Genomic DNA, 25,969 nt, shown 5'->3' with positions numbered 1-25,969 from the left:
CCATGTCAATAAAAACTTTGGAGAAACATCTTCACAGACATACCAGAGATGTCTTTTCTATATGAGTCTATTGGACTCTCTAAGTCCAATCAACTTGACAATGAAAATTAATTGTTACAGCCGATAAATCAGACAGATTTAAAATTTTCCTTCTTCAAAAAGCTGTGAACATACAAAAAAAAACCTAAAGGCAAATGTATTATTTTTAGGTATGCACGTTGGTGCTGCTAGTTTGAGTAGCAGTGTCCACAATGCCATTTACAGCCATAGTTTGCTAAAATGTTGAAAACTAAAGATGTCAGAATGGTAAGCCAACAGCCATCTTACAGTGAATCCATACATTTTGTTTTTAAGATGATCAATGATGAGATCAGGGAAGTTTGTAAAGTCAGATTTCGATACTTCTGTGTATTATTAATAATAATAAAGACGGGAACGTACTTTATGAAGTGAGAAACACATTTGAACAGTTTATTACTTTAGTCTACTTGGATCTGCCAAGTTCACTGGTCCCCATACAATAAACATTGGGAATGCACAGAGCTGGTGTAGTTTGCTTATATTTTAGCAGAGCCCACACCATACTTATAAATGATTAGCACTGATCTCTATAGTTCTCCACTTCCACAATCTCTGGCTTCCTATGTAGTTAGGGTGGAATTCTTTCTTTTTTTCCCTCTCTCTATTGAAGCCATACCAAAGATATAAAAGAAGGAGGAATTTGGCGATCCTGGGCCAAGATAGGTACAATAATGTGCTTCACAAATTAGCATAAAATTAAGGAAACTTAGCATCGATTAATGCATCAGCCAAACTTTCGAATACTAAATGCTTTGGTTTTTCTTCTCTCTTGATGTCCATACATCTAATGCCATTGCATGAGAGCTGTGCAGTTAAAGAGAAAGTTCGGTAGGATATAGTTTATTAAAACGGTGATCTGAGATGTGCAGGTGTTTCTCTCGCTAGTGAAGAATATAATGAAGGTAAGGTTCTTTGATGCAAGGCTCGATATATTGAAGTGCTCTGAATGCTTAGATGGAGAGAGAAGAGAAGGGTCTGCAACTTTCACCTCTCCACGGTGTTCAGTTTGGAGGACAAAAGGCGATGATGTGGAACAAGCCTGACATCTGCTCAGGTCATAGTCTGGTCCAAAAGTGTTGTTCTGAAGCTTGCCCAGCCAGCCTGAGTCTCCCTTTAGAGACTTGTTTAGGGCTTTCATAGGCTCTGTTGATGTAGAATCCATTTTTGCCATCGTCTGCATAATCTGTCCTGTTCATGGGAGGCCAGGTAGAGTCTTCTGCCAGCTTCCTCTGCAAGATCCTGTACTGGCTTTTTGAGTAGAATCCAAATTCTTTCTTTATCAACAGCCAGAGCTCTCTATTTTGAAGGATGGCATCCTGAAAAATTTGGGGAGAGGTGACAATGAAATCATTGTGGCTACGTAAGTGAGCCCCTCCCAGCCAGACAGCACTGGAAGTCTGGGACCCAGGGCTCTCAGCTGAGCTCAACACTGCTGCTGCTGCTGCTGCTGCTGTTTCCCCTGGGAGCTGAGATGTTTACAGGCACAGAAACCTGCTGAACACTAGAGGCCTGTGCTTTCTTCAGATTTCCTGGTGAAATCCCGGCTGGGGATTCATTTACAGTTCTTTCACTAGGGGGCTCAAACTAACAATAACACACCAAATATCAGGAAAACAAAACAGAAGAAGGAAGAGATGGGAAGAGAGAAAGGGAAGGGGAGTGGAGAGGACGGGAGGAAAACCAAAGAAACAAAAAACTGAGTTCCACCACCTTGTCACATACAAAGTAACAAAGTTTGTTGGTTGAATGAATTAGTCTGTAGCAATCAAATGTTTTTCAAATTTATTTGTATTTATGCATGTGTGTGTGGTGGCTTGGAGGTATGTGTATGTGCCTACAAGTACTGGCTTTGTGGGAGCCTAGGCAGTTTGGATGCTCACCTTACTAGACCTGAATGGAGGTGGGTGGTCCTTGGACTTCCCACAGGACAGGGAACCCTGATTGCTCTTTGGGCTGACAAGAAAGGGGGACTTGATTGGGGGAGGGGGAGGGAGATGGGAGGCGGAGGTGGGGAAAAGACAGAAATCTTTAATAAATAAAGAAAGAAAAAAAGGGAAAAAAAGAGTCTGCAAAGGGCAGAAGGTATCAGATGAGCTGGAGCTGGAATTACCCAGGTGGTAAGTTGTCTGATAGGGTGTTGGGAGCTAAGTCAGGTCCTCTGCAAGAACAACAAGTACTCATAATCGTTGAGTCTCTCTCCTCCCTCAGACTTGTTTTGCTTCTCATCCTTTTGAGTTCCCTTTTATTCTTTCCTTATGCGATTTTTGAAAATCATACAATTGATCCAATTTTGTATTTTACTTTCTTTTGTTTACATTGATTTTCTGTCATAGACAACTCCGCTGTAATTATACCTTTTAAGACATTTTATCGTAGTTAAGGTTGTAGTTGTATTATCTTTAAAGACTACAGCATTTCTTCAAATTGCAGCACAAGCATTAAAACACACCATTTGAATTATATATTGCTGTCGTAGATAACACTATCATGAATCTCTTCATACAAATTAGGATTTAAAGCTTTTCAGTCTCATTTAAAATTTTTGATATAAAGGTGGAATTCTGGATGAAAGAGTACAAGAAATTTACACACACACACACACACACACACACACACACACACACACACATCTACTTAATTTGATTAGTCTTTTCCCTCAAAGGATGTGCTAATAATTCGAGCCGTATCTCTCTCTCTCTCTCTCTCTCTCTCTCTCTCTCTCTCTCTCTCTCTCTCTCTCTTTAACTCCTTTTAAGAAACACCGTCCAATCCTTTTACTGTCTGAATGAGTCATTCAGTGGTCCTGAGTAGAACTATGAGAGGTCCTCCACGGGTAACAGTTGATGACAATTCAAGTGGGTTTCCTTTCTCTCCCAATTAGAGGAGGCAGCCCTTCTGAAGATGCTGTTTCTAAAGGTCTCCTCACGTTTCAGAACTGTTGGGTCACCTGGTCTCCCTTCTAGGTGATGGAGAATAGTCTGGAGTGAAAACAGCGCCTCTTGCAACAAGCATTGGAACTGAACCGATGTTCGGGAGAAAGACACTAGGGCAGCCTTCACAGAATTTTAAGTCACACTCCAAAGACTTCCTCCCAACAAGATCATGCGCAGTCTTCAAAATGCCTTTACTGATTCTCTTTTGGGAGCTGAGGAAGTTACTGTAAGCAGTGAGTGTGGGTTGAGAACGGAAACTGAATTTACATAACTACCTTAAAACAATGACAGGAGCCAGGTACTTTACCTCAACAAAGAAGGCCACACAGAACTGGACAAGGGCTGCCACCAGAATTGAAACTCTCCATGATGGGATGGTTGGGATGAACTGTTGAAAAAGGACGGCCACCATTATATATTTTATATTTTACATTTTGAAAAGGTACACCATGCTTGCTATTATTTAGAATTTCTGTATTTGAAATAATCCTGAAGTTGAGGGTTGGCATTGTTTTCTCTACTTCACAGACAGGAAAGCTGAAGGCTGGCTCACCTTGTCCAAAGACTTTCTTTCTTTCTTTCTTTCTTTCTTTCTTTCTTTCTTTCTTTCTTTCTTTCTTTCTTTATTAAGGATTTCTGCCTCCTCCCCGCAACCGCCTCCCATTTCCCTCCCCCTCCCCCGATCAAGTCTTGGGAATATACCCAAGAGAGGCCCTATCATACAACAAAAGTATATGCTCAACTATGTTCATGGCAGCATTGTTTGTAATAGCCAGAACCTGGAAACAACCTAGATGCCCTTCAACGGAAGAATGGATGAAGAAAGTATGGAATATATACATATTAGAGTATTACTCAGCAGTCTAAAGACTTTCTTAAAGCCAGAATCTAAACTAAAATGGACTCCTCCGGGTCTATGCTCCCTCCATAGCTAAATGGCGTCTGTCAGGTGAGCAAGACACCTTGGCAGTGAATTAGAGGACACTTCAGAGCTCATGGGGTCCTCTTCATTTAAGCTTTAAAACATGGGGAAGAGGATGTAAAATTAAGTCGTTCTTCTGCAATTCTTACTGTTTACTGTGCTCCTAAGGAAAAATTAAATTGGAATTCATTGTTTATTTTTTCTCCAGCAAAATTGACTTGTGGGTAAAAACAATCATAAGTCATGACAAAAGATTAAGGTTGCATTGACTAAGTATGATGTTTTGTACAAATGCTACTGGTCCCGAATTCAGTGGCTTCATGCAAATCTAACAACCCGTACAAATACTGCAGGGTCACAGACTCACTGGGAAACATCTCAGTTCATTAGACATAAGAGCTACACCCATGGTAGATTGGGAGCTATACAACCCAGTTTCCAGTGTGCAGAAAGTTATATGGAATGTGTAGGAATCGAAGGTCTAAAATCTCAGAATCCTCCACCCCCATAGTGTCTAACCTAGGGGTTTTCAACCTGTGGGTCATGACCCTCTGGAGGTCGCATATCAGCTATTTAAGTAACCATTCATGGCATCAGCAAAATTACAGTTCTGAAGCAGCAGCAAAAACAATTTTGTGCATGGGGGTGGGTCACCACAACCTGAGGAGCTGCATTAAAGGGTTGCAGCCTGGTTGAGAACCACGGGTCCAGCCACTCACTTCAAATGCTCATCCTGGGCTGGACTGTTTCAAGGCACTACTAAGTCATTTGTTTCCCTGCTCTGCCTGGGCTTTGAGGAGCATCACATCAGGTGGAAGGCTTCGGAGAAGCAGGATCAGACTCATTGCTGCTCCTACTGTAAATGGGGAAGGTTCTTCTCTGTTGTGAGGAGCAGCGGGCTGCGTCCCGCCACCTGGCTAACTTTACCCGAAATAATTACACGGAAACTGTATTTTTTTGAACACTGCCTGGCCCATTAGTTCCAGCCTCTTATTGGCTAGCTCTTACATATTGATCGCTGCGGGCTGCTTCCCGCCGCCTGGCTTCCAGCTACCGGCTAGCTCTATCCAAAATAATTACACGGAAACTGTATTATTTTAAATATTTTTTTAAACACTGCTTGGCCCATTAGTTTTAACCTCTTGTTGGCTAGCTCTTACACATTGATCTAACCCATATCTAATATTCTGTGTAGCACCATGAGCTGGCTTACCAGGAAAGATCTTAACCTGTGTCTGTCTGGAGTGGGAGAATCATGGCGACTGACTGACTTGGCTTCTTTCTCCCAGCATTCTGTTCTGTCTACTCCACCTACCTAATTTTCTGTCCTATCAAAGGGCCAAGGCAGTTTCTTTATTTAACCAATGAAATCAACACAAAACAGAAGACTCTTCCCCCATCACTTCTCCACCCCAGGGCTGGAAATGTACTTGGTTTGGAATTATTCATGGCAATAATTTGGAATTATGCAGAGCAGATGTTCATCACTTCTAAATTACTCAGAGCAGCATCTTACTTAGCTTCTGATCCTGAACCGAGTACATCCCGGAGTTCTGTAACTCATACACTATGAAAGGCTTGCCTGAGTTTTCACTTCCTAAGTGTCTCTCCATCGCCTTGCTTTACTGACCTTGTTTAATGAATCTATCTGAAATGTCCTTCCAAGGAACCTTCAGCGCCTCCCTGTTATTTTGGCAGAAAGTACAAAGCTGGTTGGCTGTCTCGGAGGGTACCTGCCTCCGAGGGTACCTGCCTTCCTTCGTTTCCTCTCTCCACACTCCGCAGCCCGGCACCTGACTTTGCTTTGAATACTTTCCTACAGTTCTGTAGAGTCGATCTGTAATGCAAGCCTTTCTTGGATTTTTTTCATACCTGTCACCCCACATTCTTTCCATTTCTAGACCCAAAGTTGTGCTTTGAGAAACAAAAGCTCCTCAGCCCTTTTTCCTAGCGCTGGGGCAGTTCTGCCCAGCAGAAACAGCCTGATCTGGCAAGATCCAGCCTTTGTGTGTGGGCCGGCGCCAACCCGGGTTTCTTCCCATGAGGCCCTCACTGCTGTCACAGCAACAAGTGAGAATTCCTTCCTACATCTCTCCAGCTCTACTTAGATTCTCTTTGATTCTCTTAGACTTTTAAACAGTTAAGCTTGGAGAATTAATTATTATATTAGTGTACTGTTTTCACTGTATTGATAAAATATGGCAAGACAAAGTTTTTAAACAAGATAGTTAAAAACATTATCTTACATTTGGTGTGCAAGCATGAATGTGGACTGTGTGTATGTGTGTGTGTGTGTGTGTATAATGGGACATATATGCCACAAAATACATGTAGATGTCACAGGTTAATATATGGGAGCTGGTTCTCTCCTTCTGATGGAGGAAGGTCATTGGTTAAATTAAAAGAAACTGCTTTGGCCCATCTCATTGGTTAGGAGATAGGTGGGAGGAGTAAACAGAACAAAACGCTGGGAGGAAGAGGAAGTGAAGTCAGACTCGACAGCTCTCCTCTCCGGAGCAGACACCTCAGAGAGAGACGCCATGCTACCTGCTCCAGGGAAGACGCATGCTATGAAGCTCCGACCCAGGATGGACTTAGGCTAGAATCTTCCCGGTAAGACCGGTGCTCACAGATTGTTAGAGATGGGTTGATCAGTATATCAGAATTAGCCAGTAAGGGCTAGAGCTAAGGGCCAAGCAGTGATTAAAAGAATACAGTGTCCGTGTAATTATTTCGGGGCATAAGCTAGCCGTGCGAGCAGGTGGCTGGGGTGTTGGGGGACGCAACCCCGCTGCCTCATATTACTACAAATGACGTCCAGACGTGTGGCTAACTGAGTCCACAGAAAACCTGAGAAGGCTTAAAAATAAGGGAGAGAGAGTTTAACACAGATTTTTGCTGTTTGTTGGTGGCGTGATGTAGAGAGATTTTCTGATTCGGCAACAGCAGCAGAAAAAACGCTGTGTCATTTTAAAGCACAGCTCCTTGGGGCTGTGCTGCCAGTGCAAACTCTGGCTTTATGTTGTGTTCCCACTTGGGATCGGAAGGAGAGTGCTCTGAGACCGTGCTGATGGCTCTCAGCGCTCCCCACCTGCACCTGGGCAGACGGCTGAATCAGGCTTAGGCAGGGGGAAGAGCATGGCAGATTCCTGCCGCCATACAGAGACGTGTTTTCAGACTGTGCAGTGCTCTGTGTGTCAGATTTGGATGTAACTTGGATGAAAAGAATTTCTGTGCTGTACGCTCAGTCTCATGATTAAAGTGCTGAGTGCCCCTCCTACCTGGTGGCCCCAGAGCTAGCACAAAATGGTACGTCCTCCATTTTGAAATTTTCCTGACTCAGCTTTAGCTGCAAAACCCTGCAGCTCATTAAGAGGTCCTGCCACGAAACACTTAAACGGTGTTGACGAAAAGCTGAACGCATGCTTTTCGGTTTTCAGCCGTAGCAGGAAAAAAGCTGTGCTGTTTAAAAATGCCAGCTTTCTGGGTCATCCTGCCAGGGCAAACTCTGACTGTTTGAGGCAGGAGGGCCGGCTACAGAGAGAGGACTTGAGTGTTGTCTGTTGTAGCTTGCTGGCTGGCAGGGACCTTGAAACGCCATAGAGGTGTGGCTATAAACATGGCTACAGCCAGTACCTCAGCCATGAGGCTGGAAAGCTAAGGATCCAGCCGTCAAAGCCATGGCTTTAGTCCTACTGAGATTGCTTGGTAAACTAAAGACTCATGTGGTCAGAAAAAAAGAGAGATATACAGTAAAGAGAGATTCAAAGAAAATTTCTGAATGGTTTAAAGTGTGTTAAAAATATATGCAGACTAAAAGTTAAAATTCTTAAAGTAAACCTCTGTGACTTCAAGGTGTGGTAGCACACGCCTTTAATCCCAATGCCTGGGAGGCAGAGACAGGCAGATCTCTGAGAGTTCAAAGACAGCCTGGTCTACAGATATACACTCAAAAAGCAAAAAGTTAACTTAGGAATGTCACAGCTTAGATTCTTAAGCACCTAGTGATTTAAAGGCACAAATCAAAAGTGCTCCTGGATAGTAAAAAATTACAGATTCACAATAGGACAGATTCAGACCACTAAATGAGTCACACTGTTGGATGAATGTACGTAGGCTTGGGAGAGAGAAGAAAAGGAATATAGAGAATAAAGTTAATGGTTTAAAAAAAAAGGTAAAGTCTTTAAAGAGACAGAGTACAGATAGTTAAGAGATTAAAAGAAATAAAGTAAAATAAGCCACGTAAAAAATGGAAAATTCACAGAGAGTCTGGATTATGTACATTGTGTTTTCTTTAAAATTTTTGACTGTGAAGGAGCTAAGTACAGAGAGACATTTCATTACATGGGCTGCCAAGCTAAACCAGAATGGATATAAGGGTATTACGATTTCAGAATTTGGGTCTAAGGATATGATGCTTTGGAGAGAGTCTTCTTTTGTTTTCACAGAGGATGAGACTCTATGGATTTCTTCTATTCCGATTTGGTATGATGGACCACGTCCTCCTGAAGGGTTGCTGTGAACATCTTCAGAAAATTGCTTCGCTCAACTGCCAACTGAGATGAAACTAGCACACAGGTTATACCATGAAAGACCTAATTAACGACGCCCCCATTCAGCAGGAAGCAGTTTGGAGAGAAAAAACTGTGCCCATGTTCCCAAATATGGTTTATAAATGTTCTTTTGCGTTTAAAGGGGGATATGATATAGATATGAATAATTTGCATTAGTATAGATTTTGCTTTATTGATAGAGATTTACGGTCAATTTTGTTATATGTATAAATGTTTCTGATGTAACTTTTACTTGATAACTGTTTTGTTATATGTAATTTTGCTATGTTAAAGTTAAAGCCCTTTTTGTTTAAACCGAAAAAGGGGAAATGATGGAGGAAGGTCATTGGTTAAATTAAAAGAAACTGCTTTGGCCCATCTCATTGGTTAGGAGATAGGTGGGAGGAGTAAACAGAACAAAACGCTGGGAGGAAGAGGAAGTGAGGTCAGACTCGACAGCTCTCCTCTCCGGAGCAGACACCTCAGAGAGAGACGCCATGCTACCTGCTCCAGGGAAGACGCATGCTATGAAGCTCCGACCCAGGATGGACTTAGGCTAGAATCTTCCCGGTAAGACCGGTGCTCACAGATTGTTAGAGATGGGTTGATCAGTATATCAGAATTAGCCAGTAAGGGCTAGAGCTAAGGGCCAAGCAGTGATTAAAAGAATACAGTGTCCGTGTAATTATTTCGGGGCATAAGCTAGCCGTGCGAGCAGGTGGCTGGGGTGTTGGGGGACGCAGCCCTGCTGCCTCATATTACTACATCCTTCTACCTTGTGAGTCCCAGGGAATGAACTCTCTGGTTATCAGGCTCTGTAGGAGGCACATTTTCTCAACCTGTCATCTCTCTGGTCCCAAACAATGTTTTAGGCATTAACACTATAAGCATGCTAAAATGATGACACCATTTATATGAAAATGTATGTGAAATGCAGAAACATTTCTCTCCTAGAGAATAAAAGTTCGTGGTGTTCAGTGAGTCAGAAAGAATAATGATTGACTTAGGACTGGCAGCCCAAGTGCAGCTCTGGCACGTGTGAGTCATAACGGATGTATAATGTCCAATACTTACCTCCATCCCACGGTAGATCGCTGGAAAATCCGAGAAGAGAAGGAAAACGGTGAGGCCCACAGCAGATGTCAGCAGAAGTGAGAACAAATCTGCAGACACACAAAACACCATTTTCAGGTGCTAAGAGAACGCCTCGCAGAACTTGGCACATGTTAGCAATCAGTTCGTGTCGGGCAAGTGCTAGGTGGATCTTCCGATGTTTTGAGACATCATCATATGTTTCAAAATATGTTCTAATGTTTGTAAGATAAAGGTGTCGTATTAAAAATCTTGCCTCATAAAGATGGAATCAAACATGTTATAGAAACTTCCAGGCAGGACTCAATTTCACTGGGTGTCCCTTGGGTGCAAACATCCTGCCATGACTAGCCCATCTGAATGGTTGGCAGAGAAGCCCCACACATGATCACACCATCTAGTGAAACACACCCATGTGGGACTCGTCCAGTACCCATAGCTTCTTATTTTTCACTCCCAGGAGAATAAGATACAAGAATCTGCCACTGACATTCAGGATTTTCCAGTGCCAGGCCAACAGCCTTTCTGAACTCCTCTGCCCACCTACATTCTGTTCCCTACCAAGAGCTCACTTAGTGCCAAGGGTAGACAATATTCCTTCTGCCAGGGTAATTTCTATTTTCCTGTACTTAAAGAGCCCAATTCGCATACCAATTTCCTTCCAACTCCCCAATCCTCCCTTTCAAAGTTTATTTCATATCACACATCACATTCTGATTTGTATGATCTCAATTGATCTATTAATCGGGCTGCAGTTATTCGGAAGTGACTGCATCTGAGGTTTAGGGACTTTGACTTGGGAAAGGGAAGTTAGAAATAATTATTTGGAGCTGGAGTTAGCTCAGCAGGTAAGAGCACTGGCTACTCTTCCAGAGATCTTGAGTTCAGTTCTCAGCAACGATGTGGTGGCTCACAACCACCTGTAGTGAGATCTGGTGCTTCCTTCTGACCTGTGTGCAGGTAGAACATTGTAAAATAATAAATAAATAAACCTTGTTTTTAAAAAAGAAAGAAATGTTCAAAGCTGTGAGTCCTGCTAACAGTTAGTCCTGGTAGGCCTGATTCTTATCAGTAACTGACTGAATCCTACAGATTCAGTGTGTCCTCAGGTTAGTGATCTACAAAGCAGGCCCTCCTCTTTGACTTTAGCCTTGGTTTAAAAAAGGCAATGAAGAAACAAACCGAGTGTCTTCCCTCCATGGTTAGCTGCTGTTGAGAAAGAATGGAGAGGCAAGTAATTTAATAAGCAAATACTGCACAAATACTATTACTTGTTTTCAAATAAAGGAAGGGTTGGTAATGCTCACACTTGCTTACAGAAGAAAATAAATGTGTACTTTTCCTGTATCTTGTCATCATGAGGTTGAGCCCTCAAACACAGATTAGGAAAGCACGGTTTTTGTTATTTCAAGATGAAATCACTCATATAATGCGTCTTAGCACCTCTGAAGACTTCTGAATTCTAACCCAAAAGTTTACACTTTGTAATATCATATATTGGGGCGGGAGAGAAAGTTCAGGGTTTAAGAGCATGTACTGCTCTTAAGAAGAACCTTAGTGATCTCTGTCCCCAGCACCAACATAGGGTGGCTCACTACTGCCTGTAAATCCAGCTCCCAGGGATCCAAAGCCCTCTTCTGGACCCCATGGCCACCTTCAGTCACATGTGCATGGACCCTGCCACATACATGTACATATACTTTTAAAAAAAACAGTGAAAGGTTATGTGTATTAGAATATTTGACCATAAAGCCTTCCCCATTTGGAATTATTAGTTACACCAGCAGGTAAATGTAGCTTGACACAAGTCAGAGTCATCTGAAAGGAAGGAAGTACAGTTGAGAAAATGCCCACATGAGATCTAGCTATAGCACAATTTTCTTAATTAGTGATCAGTTTGGGAGGGCTCAGTTCACTGTGGATAGTGCCATTCCTGGGCTAGCAGTCCTGGGTTCTGGGAGAAAGTAGGCTGAGAAAGACGTTCTAAGCAAGTCAATCAGCAGCATTCGTTCATGGCCTCTGCATCAGCTCTTGCCTCCAGGATCCTGCTGGGTTTCAGTTACTGTTCTGAGTTTCTTCAATGATCTACTACAATTTGTAAGTGTAAGCCAAATTAACATTTTCCTCCTCTTTTGATCATGCTGCTCCATCACAGCCGTGGGTTTCAACCTTCCTAAGGCTGCGACCTTTTATTAACACAGTTTCCTCATCTTGTAATGACCCCAACCATAAAATTATTTTTATTCTTACTTCATAACTGTAATTATGCTACTCTTATAATTTATAATGTAAATATCTGTGTTTCCCAATGGTTTTAGGTAACCCCTCTGAAAGTATCATTGCGACCACTGCATTCCAGCAATAGAAGCCCTAACTGGGATGACCACCAAGCCTAATGACTTGAGGTTAGTCCCCAGAGTTTGTTACCTCCTTCCCCTAGATGGCTGTCCTCTGCCTCCACATTACCACTATAGCACACACATGACATCCCCCAACAACTGGATAAAATTATTGTGTCCATCACGAGATACCAGTTTCCCTTTAAACTTCAAGTCCCCATGTTGTAACTGATGTAATTCTAATTCATTACACATGTGTGAAAGTTCCTTGTATTGTATTTACTATTAAAGCACCATGTAGTGAGAATACCCTGCCTATGATACACTGACCTTGGAAATAAGGACTATAAGAAATAAAGCCAAATGCTCGTTTGTTGGGACAGAAGCCTAGGGTACTTTTCCAACAGTGCTTCCGAACGGAGGGAACTGATGAGAAACTCAGACATTGACAGGAAATAGAAGATGAGAGGGAGACACAAGCATGATTGCCAATCCTGTGAGAAGACAGTGTTGCCAAACTTGTTCAAGAACCAAGAGAATCTGAGTAATACAATTGGATGAAAGCGCTTTAACAATAACTGCATATTCATAACTTTAGCCAGGAGCCTACCACACATAACACCGAAGCAATTTCTCCAAAGCAGGTGTCGGAGGCTAGGGTGTCTAATCACAGCTATGAAAACAGCCATTTGTGACTGAGTTTAACTGAAACGCGACCTCCCCCCACCGTGCACAAATAAAGAAACTTATTAAAGTCTATTGTATCAAAAAGGAAACAAAATGTATGTTTATGAACTATTACAAGAAACAGAAGAAAGAAAAGTGAAAGCAAAATCTGACCCCCTTCTCTCAACTCAAGTAAAATTCACTGTTCCGAAAAGTAGTTGGCCAAAGAAGAAACTAGGTCAAACTACTGGTAGGAAAAAATATAAAGGATGGAATCCAAGCTCTAATGACTAGCCTTGAATGCTTTCCTGATCTCATGAAGATGAAGAAACACATGCACCATGAAGTTAACTCAAAACAAATTGAAGGAAAGAAGGGAAAACTAACCCTAATAAAAGAGAAAATCAAAACTATTACAAATTAAAAGCTTGAGAGCTACTTTCTTATTAGCCAGTCAAATGAAAAAAAATGCATTTAAAGCCAGAAGAAAAAGCAAGGTTCTTAGTGATTTGGATCTGAAACATTCACTAAGAGCTTAGGTTGGAAGGTGTGGTCTCCAGAGGGCATGGTTTTCAGAGGGCGTGGCCTTCAGCACAGCACGGAGGTGGCACCTTCAAGGGGCGGGTAGATAAGGAGGGTCCTAACCTAATCATGAATTATCCCACTGATAGGCTCACAGTTTAATGACCTATCACAAAAGTAAGAAATTGAGACAGTGAGCTTTTGAAAGGTATGTTTTTGTCCCTGGCTCATCCCACCTCACTCTACCCAAACCTACTCCAGCCCGGCCATTTCCTTCCTTGCCTCCCTGTACTCCCATGCCCCAGGTAGCTCACGCTTGCTCTGTTTCCTGCATCCTGACCTACAGAAGATGAGCAATTTCACTCTACCACGTATTCCCTGGCATTATCTCTCCTGCACTGAAGTCCCAGACACAACAGAGGCAAGTAACCACAGATTAAATTTAAAAATTAATTTTTTTGGTATTTTGTCACAGTGAAAGCTGTTTAATACGTATATATAACCAGGACAATAGTAATGGTCACAGGAAGTGCTTAGTACTTTAAGAAAAAATCCTACCCCAAATAGTATGATAAAGTTTGATAATATCAATGAAATGGTATTAATGTTATAAAATTAAATGGCATTATTTTAAGATAGTATGATTCAAATCAATCTTTAAAACACCTTTTCAGAGGAAGGATTTGCAGCTAAGTAATTTACTGCTAAATTTTTGCAAGTTGTCAAAGAAAGACATCATTATTATGTATTAAAATCCTTATAGAGAAAAGAAAAAGTCAAGTTTTTCAGAACAAAACTTCTGAAAAATACAGCATAAAATGTAGCTCTCCAAAAAGCGACACAATTCAGTTTAGCAAAAGTTTATTCTACTACAACCAAGAAGGACTTTCTCAAGAAGATGAGTTCATAACAAAATTATTAAAATAACTCACGTGTAGCTCGGGATAAGGTACAAAAAGAGTATTCATCTTGGTAGAAAATGGAAAGTCATCTGTTGAAGTCTGTCTGCTAGATCGGATTTTCACATCTCTCTTGACTAATGCTAACAGAGGAATATTTTCTTTATATAATAAGAGCGTTCCACAATGATTTCACCAACAGCCAAAAACGTATTTATGAACAGTTGAAGAGACAAATCCTACAAGTGTTGTTATAAGGTGTCCATTTATCTGTTAGCCTTGATATGATCTAACATTGTCCCGAATTCTGGATTCCATTCATTAGAAAATATAGGAAGGTATTTAGTTGTTTGAAAAGAAGAAGGAACACTCGTGTTTGCAGTTACTATCACTGTTTTTCTGAAACACTTCCAACTCAAGGTAACAGCAAAGGTCAGGAAGGATTCTGGGTAGAAAGCGGAAGTGATACCGCACCCTTCCCACGTCACGGTGACATTCAGTTCTAAATACAACAGGAAGATGGGACTCACAACACAAGCAAAGAAAACAGGATTCGTTCTCAAATGTACAGCACCGATAGTGGAGAGAACTCCAGATATTCATGGATAGATAAAAGAAATGTGGATAAAGGTGGGGTGTGCTATGTTCTGCTTGTGACATGTCCCCATAGGCTCACATGTCTGAACTGGGTCCCAGCTGGTGCACACTGCTGTGGAAGGTTGAGGAACCTTAGGGAGGCAGCGCACCCTGGGGGAGGTAGATCAGCAAGAGGAGGCCTTGAGAGGCACCTGAGGAGGCCTGACTCCTGTCGTCTTTGCTTCCTGACTGGGAACACGTACGACCAACCACTGCACGCTCCTGCTATCGTTCCTTCCTCGCCACGATGAACTGCATCCCCCAAATTGTAACAGAGACAAGCGCCTCCTCCAGTTTTTGGTCACATCCTTGGCCACAAGAATAAGGAAATAAGAAGCAAATATGGAATGCTCCTGTGCGGGAAGATTAAATTATATAAATCCATAAATTCTTCCCAAGGTGTGAAGACCCCAGGGGAGAAATGTTGAAGCTGGACACATTATTCTACAATCCATCTGGAAGAAAATACAGGAAAGTGGGATGCTGTAAAAAATGAAGAGAAATGAGAGCCTACCACCCACATGCTGCTTATTAAATACACTAGGAAGCGATAGTTGGTAAAGTGCCACTGCACACAGGACCTGGAAACGCCAGTGTGAAAGCAGAGCCGTTCTACACACATGTGTAATATGTGCAGGTAAAACAAGGGTACAGTATCTAATACAAATTACCTAGAATTAAACAATAACTTACATGAACATAGATATGATGAGGCTGGTATTACTCTCAGTGGGGGAATAAGTGAATGAAAGGAATATTAGATATTCAATAGTACAAAAATCTGCAAGAAAAATTGAGTACTTGGGTAGACTAACTTGACTCACAGTAAACATACCTCACTGTATTAAAATTTAAGAAGCATTAAAATAAGTAAGTTTAATCTGTTCTGTTTTGTAATTAGCGAAACCTTTCTGTGCATAAAGGCAATGAGAAAAAAAAACAACTACATACAGATAAATAAGGAAAGTAGCAGAAACCTAATATGAAAATAGATTAAATGGACACAGACCAGTCAGAGGCAACATGGTTAATCGTACAGATCTCTATTTCTCTTCATTGTTGATAAAAATCCAAATTAAAGCTAAATTAAATACCATGCTTTAAAAAGTCTTATCAGATCAGCAAAAGTTTGATTTTAGTAAGCATTTTCTTATTTCTTATTGGCTATACTATTACAAACCAACTAAAAAGCAACAATGAAAATTGCTACAAATATTCTGAAATCAATGTGAATCATATCTCAAAAGCTGAAAATTTTTTTTCACCTGATTTCACCAAACAGTTATGCTGGTTTTCTTAGGGAAATTGGAGATCAGTTGAAATGATTTATAGGAGATTTGTTTCGCTTTTTCTTTAATGCTTTGTAACCCAAACTGCTTCAGATTTGCCGTGTAGCCCAGAATGACATTGAACTCCTCTTGCCTCTACCCCCTACACGCTAAGATTGTAGGCACGGGACACTACTCCTAGCTTTATGTGGTACTGGGGACTAAACTCGGGGTTGTGGGCATGTGAGGCGAGGATTCTGGTAAGTAAGCTACACTGCCCGGCAGCATGAGTACACTTTGACATGGAATTACTTAACAATGCTGACATGGCAAAGCCAGCTGTGTGGTAGACAGATGTTCATGCACCTGAACTTCCTAAGGCTCTGCTTGAACTGTCATAATCACTAACAGTATCTGCTTCTGCTTACAAAGGTGTGGAAGGACACATTCTGATTATAGATCTTGATTGTAGCTTCCAACACCTTGGGCTTTTGTTTTGGATTTGCCTTTATTCTACTTAGAGAAATGTATTGGAGAAGACAGCACATATTATAAATGTGAGGACATTCCTATGTGTTTCACTAGGCCCTTTTCATAAAATGCTTTATTTAGTTCTTACCACAAGACTGAAGGTCATACAACATTTCCATTCTACACATGAGGAAACGGGGGCATGAGAGACTTAATGCAACTGTCCCAGCTTTATGAAGCTACTAAGAGGTTTTGTGAGTTCCTTAAAAGCCTTCTACAAAATCTCTCAATATATAAGCTTGTGTGTCGAATGACTCTTGATGACTCATTTGAACATTTAATAGTATCTGTATATCCTCAAATGAGCAGGCTTCTGCCCTTGGGTGCTCTCTCCCATCTAAGGCCATTTTATCGGGTTTCATGCCAGAGAGATGCAACGTCTCATTTGCTGGGAACCTGTGACTCTGAGGAGGAAATGGGGACAGAAAAGGACTCAGAAGGAAACTTTACACTTTGTACACTTACAGTTTGTGTAGATGGGTTTCCGAAATGGCTTTCCCTTAGAAAATATAAACGCTACTGAGATACAGTTGAAGGTGACGATGGGCCACAAGGTAGTGCTCTCAAAACTTAGAACGGAAGCAGGAACCAAAGTTGCGTTTCCAGGCCAGTTTTGTTCCACACTCACATTGGTTGAGAAATTACTTTGGTTGGTCAGGAAGCATTCACTACGAAAGAATGGCCAGCATTTATGAACATTTTCTATACTGTCTTAAAAAAATCTATCAGATGACAATGTAATTTAATTACTACCAGGTGACTTCCGCTTTTAACCTGTCCCTGTTGGTGGCTGACAGGACAAGTCATGTTTACTTCTCATAATGACAAAGCAGAAATAAAATTCAGAAGAAATTAAAATTATCTCCTGCCTGTCCTTCAAGTAGAACAAAAAATATGTCTTGAGAGGCCTTAGGTGACAATTTCTAGGGAAATTGCTGTCAAATCAAACAGTAAATGTACCATATGGAAAAATGTGTATTTACTTGTCTGTTTGTGTGCTTTTGTGTGTGTGCGTGTGTGAGTATGTGTGTGTGTGTGTGTGTGTTTAGGCTTATGTGCTTATTGTGGATATTTATGTGAATGTGTATACGTATGTATATGTCTGTGTTGTGTATATTTGTGTGTGTATATTCTCTTTTATTTATTGATGTAAGCCTCTTGACTTGCATCCTGAGCTGTTTCCCTGATCCACTCTCTCCTCGGAAGCTAAAAGATTGTAGTAAAGACCCAGCATAGTGTGTCTGATCGTGAGGTGTCTCTGGCTCTAGCATACTGACAAGGTAAGATCAGACTTCTCAGTCTCACTTACAAGACTTGCATATTCTGCCCTCAATCTATCTGGTCTTATCTTTTCCAAGTCCCCTACTAAGACCTCTTATTCTGCTAACACAATAACGGCTCTTCTCAAACTACTACAAAAGTTTGAGATGGATGTATTGTTCCCATTAATTGCAGTTTTTATTTATTCTTCACCCCTCATTATATGTAACTCTGGATGGGAATTAGTTCTAGTTCCCTTCCCCTGTTCTTTCCTCTTGTTGCATTTAGCTCATTATTTTGTTGAGTTTTTTTTATTTTCACCCATATATTATGAGTCTCCTTTGTGGTTTTTGTATTAATTTACAACAATTTTTGGCATCTATCATAATGGGATCATACAATATTTACTCAGCAAAATATGTCTTTAAGATCTAGGCTTTGTGAGCTCTGATTGACCTATTTGCCATGCTCTTCTTTATTACAATGACGAAACCTAAAAATTAGTTCTAGTTGACTTTCTTGTTTAGTTTGAAACTTTTAAATTACTTTCCATCTGTTTATAACTTATTTTCCAAATAACTCAAGTGTAAGATGACATCTTCTACTTCTTTCCTTACTTCTTTCTTCCTTCTACCTCCTTCTCCTTCGCCACTGCCACCTTCTTCATCATCGTCATCTTCTTTTTTCTTCTTCCTTTCCTTTTCTCTTCTTCTTTGCTGCTGCCTTCCTCTTTGTCATCATTGTCTTTGTCTTCTTTTTCTTTTTTATCTCCTCCTTCTCCTCTTCCTCCTTCTTTGAAATAGCAGCTGCTTAGGTTTATGTCAACTTGACACAAGCTAGAGTCATTTGGAAAGAAGGAACCTCAATTGAGAACATGCCTCTCTCGAGTTGGCCTGTAGGCAAGCCTGTGATACATTTTCTTGATTGGTGATGGATGTAAGAGGGCCCAGCCCATGGTGGTGATGCTCTGGGCAGATGGTCCTGGATGGTGGAAGAAAGCAGGCTGAGCCAGTCACGAGGAGCCAGCCAGTAAGCAGCACCCCCGCATAGGTTTTGCATCAGTTTCTTCCTCCAGGTTTTGCCAGATTCTGCCAGTTTCTTCCCTGACTTCTCTCAGGAATAGAGTGTGATCCTAGGACAGTAAACAGAAAACAAGCCCTGTCCTCTCTTTTGGTCATAGTCTTATGTCACAGTAGAAAGCCTAACAACGTGAGAAAGTGTCTTGCTACATAGCCAAAGTTGGTATTGACCTCATGATCTTCCTGCCTCAGACTTCTAAGAACTGGGAATATAGGTATGCATCACTATGCCCAGCCAGGTTTAATTTTTAATACCTTGGGGTTAATATGATTTATAAATGTGCTTTGTATATAGTAGGTGTTCAGTTTGCTAAATGATATTTGCAAAGATCCAGCAGTCATAGTCTTGATAAGGGTGGGTCCATAGGCTAGAGGCCCTGGATCTCAGAGCTTAACACCAAAGAGTTTGAAATTCTGTCCAATCACATTGCAGATGAAGAAGGTGAGCACTGGTGTGAGGCAAGGAGTGATAGACCCAGGACCATCTTGGTTTCCTGGCCATGCCGCAGTGGCTCTATCCTGCTTCCTCCTATTTCCAATCACAGTTGTACTTCTCTGCGTATATTTGCTCCAAATGAGGGGGACATTTGGTTCTGAAATTTTGTGGGGCTGTGTATTCCAAGTCACAGTTGAATTGCTGACATGGGAGTCTGAATGAAGATCTTACTTGTCACTTGCTCCATTCATGTTTCTGTGCTCTGGGGATCTGATGCCAGTAGGCTCATAGTGGAGAATACAGCTTGAGTTAGGAAAGGAAATCCTGAGTTTCCGTATTGCCTATGGCTGTTCCCGCACTACAGTAGCATCATCAACTAGCTGCCAGGAGATCCTCCACCTCAGAAAGCCTGTGATGCTCTTCCCTGACTCTGTACAGGAACACTTACCAAGACTTGGTCTGCCTGAAATCCATGCCCCAGGGAATGGACACATTCAGGCATCTAACTGTTAGATCATCTCATCAGCAACCACGGTGACAAACTTTCCCTGCAAACTCCACGTGCTCACCCAGCATGCCACCCATTAAATGCATTCTATTCTATCATTTATGATTTGCAGTATGAAAGTATGGTTTTATTTTTGTTGCTATCAATTTAAGTAATGTCACGGTGCACTGCTTACACCCCTTTCAGAATGGAAACCTAAGGGAATGGACTCACCTGTACTGATAGGCCTCGCAGTACCAGGGCTGCTGCTTCACAGAGAGAAAGGCAGACACCAGCACAATGCAGGTGAAGCAGGAATTCAGGAAGACCGAGAGCAGCAGCTGAGGAGAAAGCAGTTGTCCTGCTGGTCTGTATGGAGCCAGTTTCGGGTAGGCATGATTTATGCTCACTGAAAAACAGGTATATGTTTTTCCTTTAGAATTTCATTTTTGAGGCTGAAAGATGAGATGCATAGCCTCTTGAGTCTCTGAGTAAGACTCAGCTTGAGAAAGCACCAACTGCAGGGTTACACCTACACCAGCCATTACGTCATCGCACATCCATTTCTACTAATCTTGGTCTCCTCTGTGCTTTGGTTTTGCTTTCAGAAGTAAAAGGTAAAGGACTGATAGGCCCTGTAATTGACTACACGTTGCTCATATTTTTCCTGTGAATCCAGCAGAGATGATACATAGAGCAAGATGAGCAGTATTATCCTAACTAATCCCTGTATGGATCCACTCTGCTCTTCAACCAATGGTATCCAAGCACTTCAATAGGCCAGACACTGTGATAGATCTTACGCTGTGCCTGGATCCTTTCTGGATACACATGTCAGGGGGAATTGCTGATGCACGTTCCATTTGTTCTGGTACAGGAGGCAGGCTCATAAAAACCTTGTTTTCTGATAATAAAGCTAAAACATATTGCATTTTCAACCTTAGGGTTTGACATTTAAAGTGATTGGAAATACAAAAAAAGAACATATAATTTTTTAATTATGACTACATCCTTCGTAGATGCTTGGTGCTCTAACAGACCAATGAGCATGGAATGGTGCTCTGCCTTTCAGGACAGAGCAGGAAAAAGGCATGGAGAGTTACCAATTCAGACCATCTCATTTAAAGATTTATGTAAGTCAGGCTTTAATCTTGGTGTTCAACATGTCACTTCATCTCCTTTCTCAGCTTTTCCATTTTAATAAATTAGAGCACGTGTACTCCAGTTTATGTTCATGGGTGTGGAGGTGAGGTAGAAGGGAATTGATGTAGACTTTGGGATAATAACACTGTGCAATAGATTTCTGTTCGCTCTGGGATAACAATGTATACTCTCTGGTACTTGACTCTTTCATGTAGAATAAGAGTATGGTGTAATGAGTGCTTCTCAAAGGCCCTCCCAACTAACTCGTTCTAAAGCTCCTCTGTGACTACCCAAGGCATCACTGTTACATCCCAGTGTTTTCACATCAGGGTGTTAGAGGCTGGGAAATATGCAGGGTCTCTTATTTTGACTTCCCAGTGCTAAGTCGAGTGGATACACAGAAACTATGTTTATTACCAAGGAATACGATGCGCACAAAGGTACTAACTTAGAGTACAGTTTGGTCCTGTATTATCCATTTAGCAGAATAGTGGTAGTAAGTTTATCCTCGGTTCTGTGAGTTCCTCAACCATCAATTCTTAGCCATATTTACAGTATCAGGCACACATTACTTTCTGTTTAATTATAAGCAGAAAGTGGTTGGTTACCTCTGTAACATTTGTGACACTATTGCACTCATGGACAATTCTTGCAATACTAGTTATTTCTGTGCTTCACCAAGTTCACAGCTGACGAAAATCTGTTGATGACGTTTCCCTCCTTAGCCTACATAACACTTTCCAGTACTAAGACAGATAGCTAACAAGGAGGAAGCTTCTTTGACTGTATCAATTTGATTTTCCTATGTCCTATGTGTTGTGTCTTCAACAACAAGGTCTTACCATCAAGTTGTGGTGGGAAACTAGAGCAATGGCCATAGTTTAGGTTGTTTGGGGGTAGCTGTTGGACACTCCTATTGAACACTATGCTTTTTATAGGGCAACTTCTTTATTTATCTTTTAGGAATGCTATCACTTACATAGGGTAACTTCAATACTTCTATACAAATATATATATATATATATATATATATATACATGTATTATAGAATATGAATATATATGAAGCTTGTAAAAATAATGGGTTTGCGTATGTCTTTTTCAAACCTCTTCAATGTTAATTATCCCTTCTTCTACCTTTTTTTTTCTCCTGTCAATCCAGCCTATACCTTCCCTTCTAATCAGTCCTCCTCAGAGAAATGTATCTGTGCAGTGGATGGTTGTTAACTCAGAAACACATGTTGATCAAAGTACAGAGAATACGTGGCATGATTCACCCACAAAAGGGACATCTCTATTCTGCCACTCACACGGTTCAGGGAATATGACAGAAGAGGGTGATTGAAAGATTGTTAGAACCAGATGCCTGGGAGGACCAGACTGAAACAATGCCATTTGGATATGACTGGACCACTGCATTAATGAATTTATAGCAGCTCTGTCTGCTATATAAATAATATGTAATGACATAAGGCCAAGCAAGCCAGCAATACAGCATGGAGAGAGGAGAAGTCCATGAGACCACACCCATAATCAAGGAGGTATTGACAGTTTGCTATGACTTCTGATGAAGTCAGTTTTTTTTTAATGGTGGTGCCTACTGTAGGTGGACCATGTTCCAGCAGATGATCCCACACCCATGGGTATGTGGGCAGCATAAATTGGAATTGATGGACTATTGTTTTAATAGGACACAAAGTTGGAAGGTGGAAGATGAGCCTCAAAGGTGCCAAGGATAGGGAGGAAATATAATAAAATGACATTCTATGAAGCTGTCAAAGAATTAATAAAAACATTGTTTTAAAAAAAAAAAGACGATGACAGACTTTTATCCCTAGATTCTAAGATACATCCTCTGAATCCTTGACATTTTCTAGCTGAAAGGAACATCTTTATTTTCATAATGGGCGCTAACAGTTTATGCTAAGATGACTAATGCTAGGATCTGGGGAGATAACTCAGTAGTTAAAGAATGCTTGTTGCTCTTGAAGAGGACAAGAGTTCAGTTTCCAGAGTGGTTCACAACTCTCTCTAACTCCATTTGCAGGGGATATGATTCTCTTCAGGCCTCTGTGGGTTCAAGGCACACATGTAGTGCAAATACATACAGACAGACAAACACCAGTACACACACACACACACACAATAAACCTAAAAATAGCTTTTAAAAGATGATTGTGGTTTTGAAGAGAATTGGAGCTAACAATGTCATGCAGAAATGCAGCTGGCCACAGCACTATAGACCACCAGTAAAGCTGGGGCTTCAGGCAAAGTATCTGCCTGACCTGGAAGAGGAGAAGAGCTGGAGATTGAGTTCAGCCTCATGGCAAATGATTCAGTCAGTTGTGTTAGATGATGAAACCTCAGTACAAACTGCTGTGGAAACTTAGTTGAACTCCGGTTGCCAGAGTACATTATCACATGTGTGTGTGCCAGAAAGATGAAGCAGCTGGATTTTGCAACGAAATAACAGTGGAAGAAACCTTTAGAACCCCTCCCAGAGTTTGTCCCATGTATCTCCCCCCTTGGCTAATTCTAACTTGTATCATTTTTCTATGAATAAAACCATGATAATAAATACTACATTTGTGTGGGCTCTAAGAATCAGCAAATTATTGAATACCGGATGATAGGTAGTGGAGCTCCTAAATTATAGATAGCTAGTAAAAATTCAGATGACTTAGGAGCTCCAAATGATGGCCCTGGGGTCTGGAGTGAAGCCATTCTTGTGGTTGTGTCCTCAGCCTGTGATATTTGGTCTAGCCGTGGATAGCTGGTGTCAGACGTGGCTCCTTGAGTGCACTGAGAAGTGGACGGTGATCATATAATGTGCATGGTCATACGAGGGTTCATACAATGTGGGCAGTGCTGAAGCATGTGCAGTGATCTTGCTTCTAAGTCACAGAAGGCAAAGGCTGCAGTGCTTAGGATGCCTTTTACATGTCACCATCTGAGATGCAACTATCAGGTTCATGAGGAGGCTGTGGGCACCATCACAGCTCTGGGCGACGTCGCCTTTCTCAGACATCGCCTTTCTCATTGATGTACTCTCCCACACATGCTCAGTACAGTCTCTGCCTCCCTCTTCAACACAAAAACCATAAGAGATTGGGCAACTGGCTTGATAGAGAAAGCATTTAATTGGGGCTTGCTGGTTATGGTGATGTTAGAATTAGTTTCAAACAATCTTGCATGGCTCAGAATGTCAGGTTCTGCCAGGCTCTGCTGAAAATACTCTGTCTGGCCCTTCACAGTGGCCCTAGAATGAGAAAGGCAGGTTTGATCTGAGCTCAACTTCATTGAAATAAGTTATTTCCAGTGTAAAGCATAGCTGAGAAACCTAGATCAGCTGAATGACAGTCAACATCTAGGCCCATAAACTGGGAGAGAAATTGCTTGGTGACATAAGTCACTGAATTTGGGGTGAGTTGTGATGCTGTGATATTGTGGCACCAACTGGTTGTTATTTTTACACTGGGTATTTTAACATTTTCTGCATCAGAGATTCCTAGTATTTCTAACAAGAAGTCTGTATTCCTGGTTATTAGAAGAAAATGGGGCACCCATTAAACTCCAGAGATTGTGCCAAGTGATTTTATAAGTATTATCTTTGTTTTCTTAAAAAGCAATGCAAATTAGGTAAGTTTCGCGGACGAATAAACAAGTTAAAGTAGGTTCTCTTTCTTAAGGGCACAGTGAGTAGCCCAGCAATGATATGAACACAAGAGAGTTTGATCCTAAAGCCTGTGGTCTCTGAATGCACTATTTGCAACAGGATGGATTTTCTAAGTTTAAGAGAACACAGTGGGAGAGCCAGCCTAGAGAGCAGCACGGTTTATACCCAGGCAGGAAAATTATGAATTGTCCAGATTTTCTTAAAATGAAGATGATAACATTTGTTATTCAGATTGTATGCCGAAAAACGCAAGCTTATGAGATAATATATTTCACCTAAAATTAGTTGTTTCCTTTTCTGAGCTCACCCAGTGTGTTATTCGTGTTGGTATCCTACCGCAGGATGTTGTACATTAAACTATATTGTTCACACATGCGACCTTGCAGTCTGTGAACTCCCTGCGAGAGAAACCCCGCCTTGTTCCACTTTTATCTCTCACTAAACCTCACACTGAGCCTGCTACAGGGGAGGAATTGCCATTTCAAATTATGATCTTTAATTGTTCAAAATCATTGGATGCATATATATTGGAAATTATACATTATAATTCATGTGCTCCAAATTTCAAGGTGACTGTAAATCTATAAGCCAAGCTCTGAGTGTTCCTCATGAGATTCCCAGGTTGTACGTCTCCCACAAGAGTCTCCAAAGGATCATACACAGAAAAGGTCACTGCCATTAGATGAGGTTTATGTAAAAGATGCCCGTGTATGATGGACGGATGCCTTCTTAACCTAATTGTCTCCATGTGGCCTCCTCCTATCTACTGAGATATGTCGTCTTACTGGACCAGGCTGGATCCTAACATCAGCTACTGCAATGACTGTCTTAAAACCGTGCTACATCAACATACTATCTATTCCAAAGACTTGCTGAAGAGACAATAAACGTTTGAGATCATTAGCTGTGGGCAAGAGGGGGAAGGGGACAAACAAAAATGGCGATGCTTCTGCTGGAGCATCGTCTCTTAGGACATTGGCCATGGTGGTGACGAGAGGACAAGAAATTAAAACTGTAAGCTAGGCTGAAGAGGAGAGAGGGGATGGCTTGAGAATAAAGGGATCTCATTGTTGACCCGTTAGTGTGAAAGAAATATATTTTTATCACCTCCTTCCTTTGTGTTTTTGATGTAGTCTCGCTAGATCTCATAGAAGGCGGCAACTGTATTCCTAAGCTCAAACTTGATTGTGGACTAGAGTCAAATTGAACTGCACAGTGTGCATTTTCTCATTGACTTCCTCCTGATATCTCTTCTTTTTCTTTACTGTATCATATCTTGTATTATTAGCTGCATATGCTCCAACCTCTGGGATCTTTGGCAAGTTCTTTAAGAAATAGTAATTTCCCTGAGTGAAATGGCCCTGCCAGGTTCTGTAGTTCAGCTAAAAGGATGCTGATGGAAGGCCCATCACAGTACATGGAACTCACGGCGTGCTGAATGGGCTCA

General features: G+C 41.3%; 1 protein-coding gene across 1 annotated transcript in view; it reads right to left on the bottom strand.

Moving 5' to 3' along the window:
- Positions 1–441: 441 nt before the first annotated feature.
- Positions 442–25,969, bottom strand: part of Atp13a5 (ATPase 13A5) — a 129,127-nt gene continuing 103,599 nt past the window's right edge. The window contains exons 26-30 of the mRNA XM_075967586.1: positions 19,939–20,113; positions 16,908–17,110; positions 9,564–9,652; positions 3,322–3,402; positions 442–1,397 (exon numbers count right to left, since the gene is read on the bottom strand). Of these exons, the coding sequence (XP_075823701.1) occupies positions 1,137–1,397; positions 3,322–3,402; positions 9,564–9,652; positions 16,908–17,110; positions 19,939–20,113 (809 nt within the window). The 3' untranslated portion in view covers positions 442–1,136. The remainder of the gene's footprint in view (positions 1,398–3,321; positions 3,403–9,563; positions 9,653–16,907; positions 17,111–19,938; positions 20,114–25,969) is intronic.

The sequence above is a fragment of the Microtus pennsylvanicus genome, chromosome 1, assembly GCF_037038515.1.
Source record: "Microtus pennsylvanicus isolate mMicPen1 chromosome 1, mMicPen1.hap1, whole genome shotgun sequence".
Taxonomy (NCBI): domain Eukaryota; kingdom Metazoa; phylum Chordata; class Mammalia; order Rodentia; family Cricetidae; genus Microtus; species Microtus pennsylvanicus.
The sequence above is the reverse complement of the archived record's forward strand: the minus strand, read 5'-3'. Positions and strand labels throughout refer to the sequence as shown.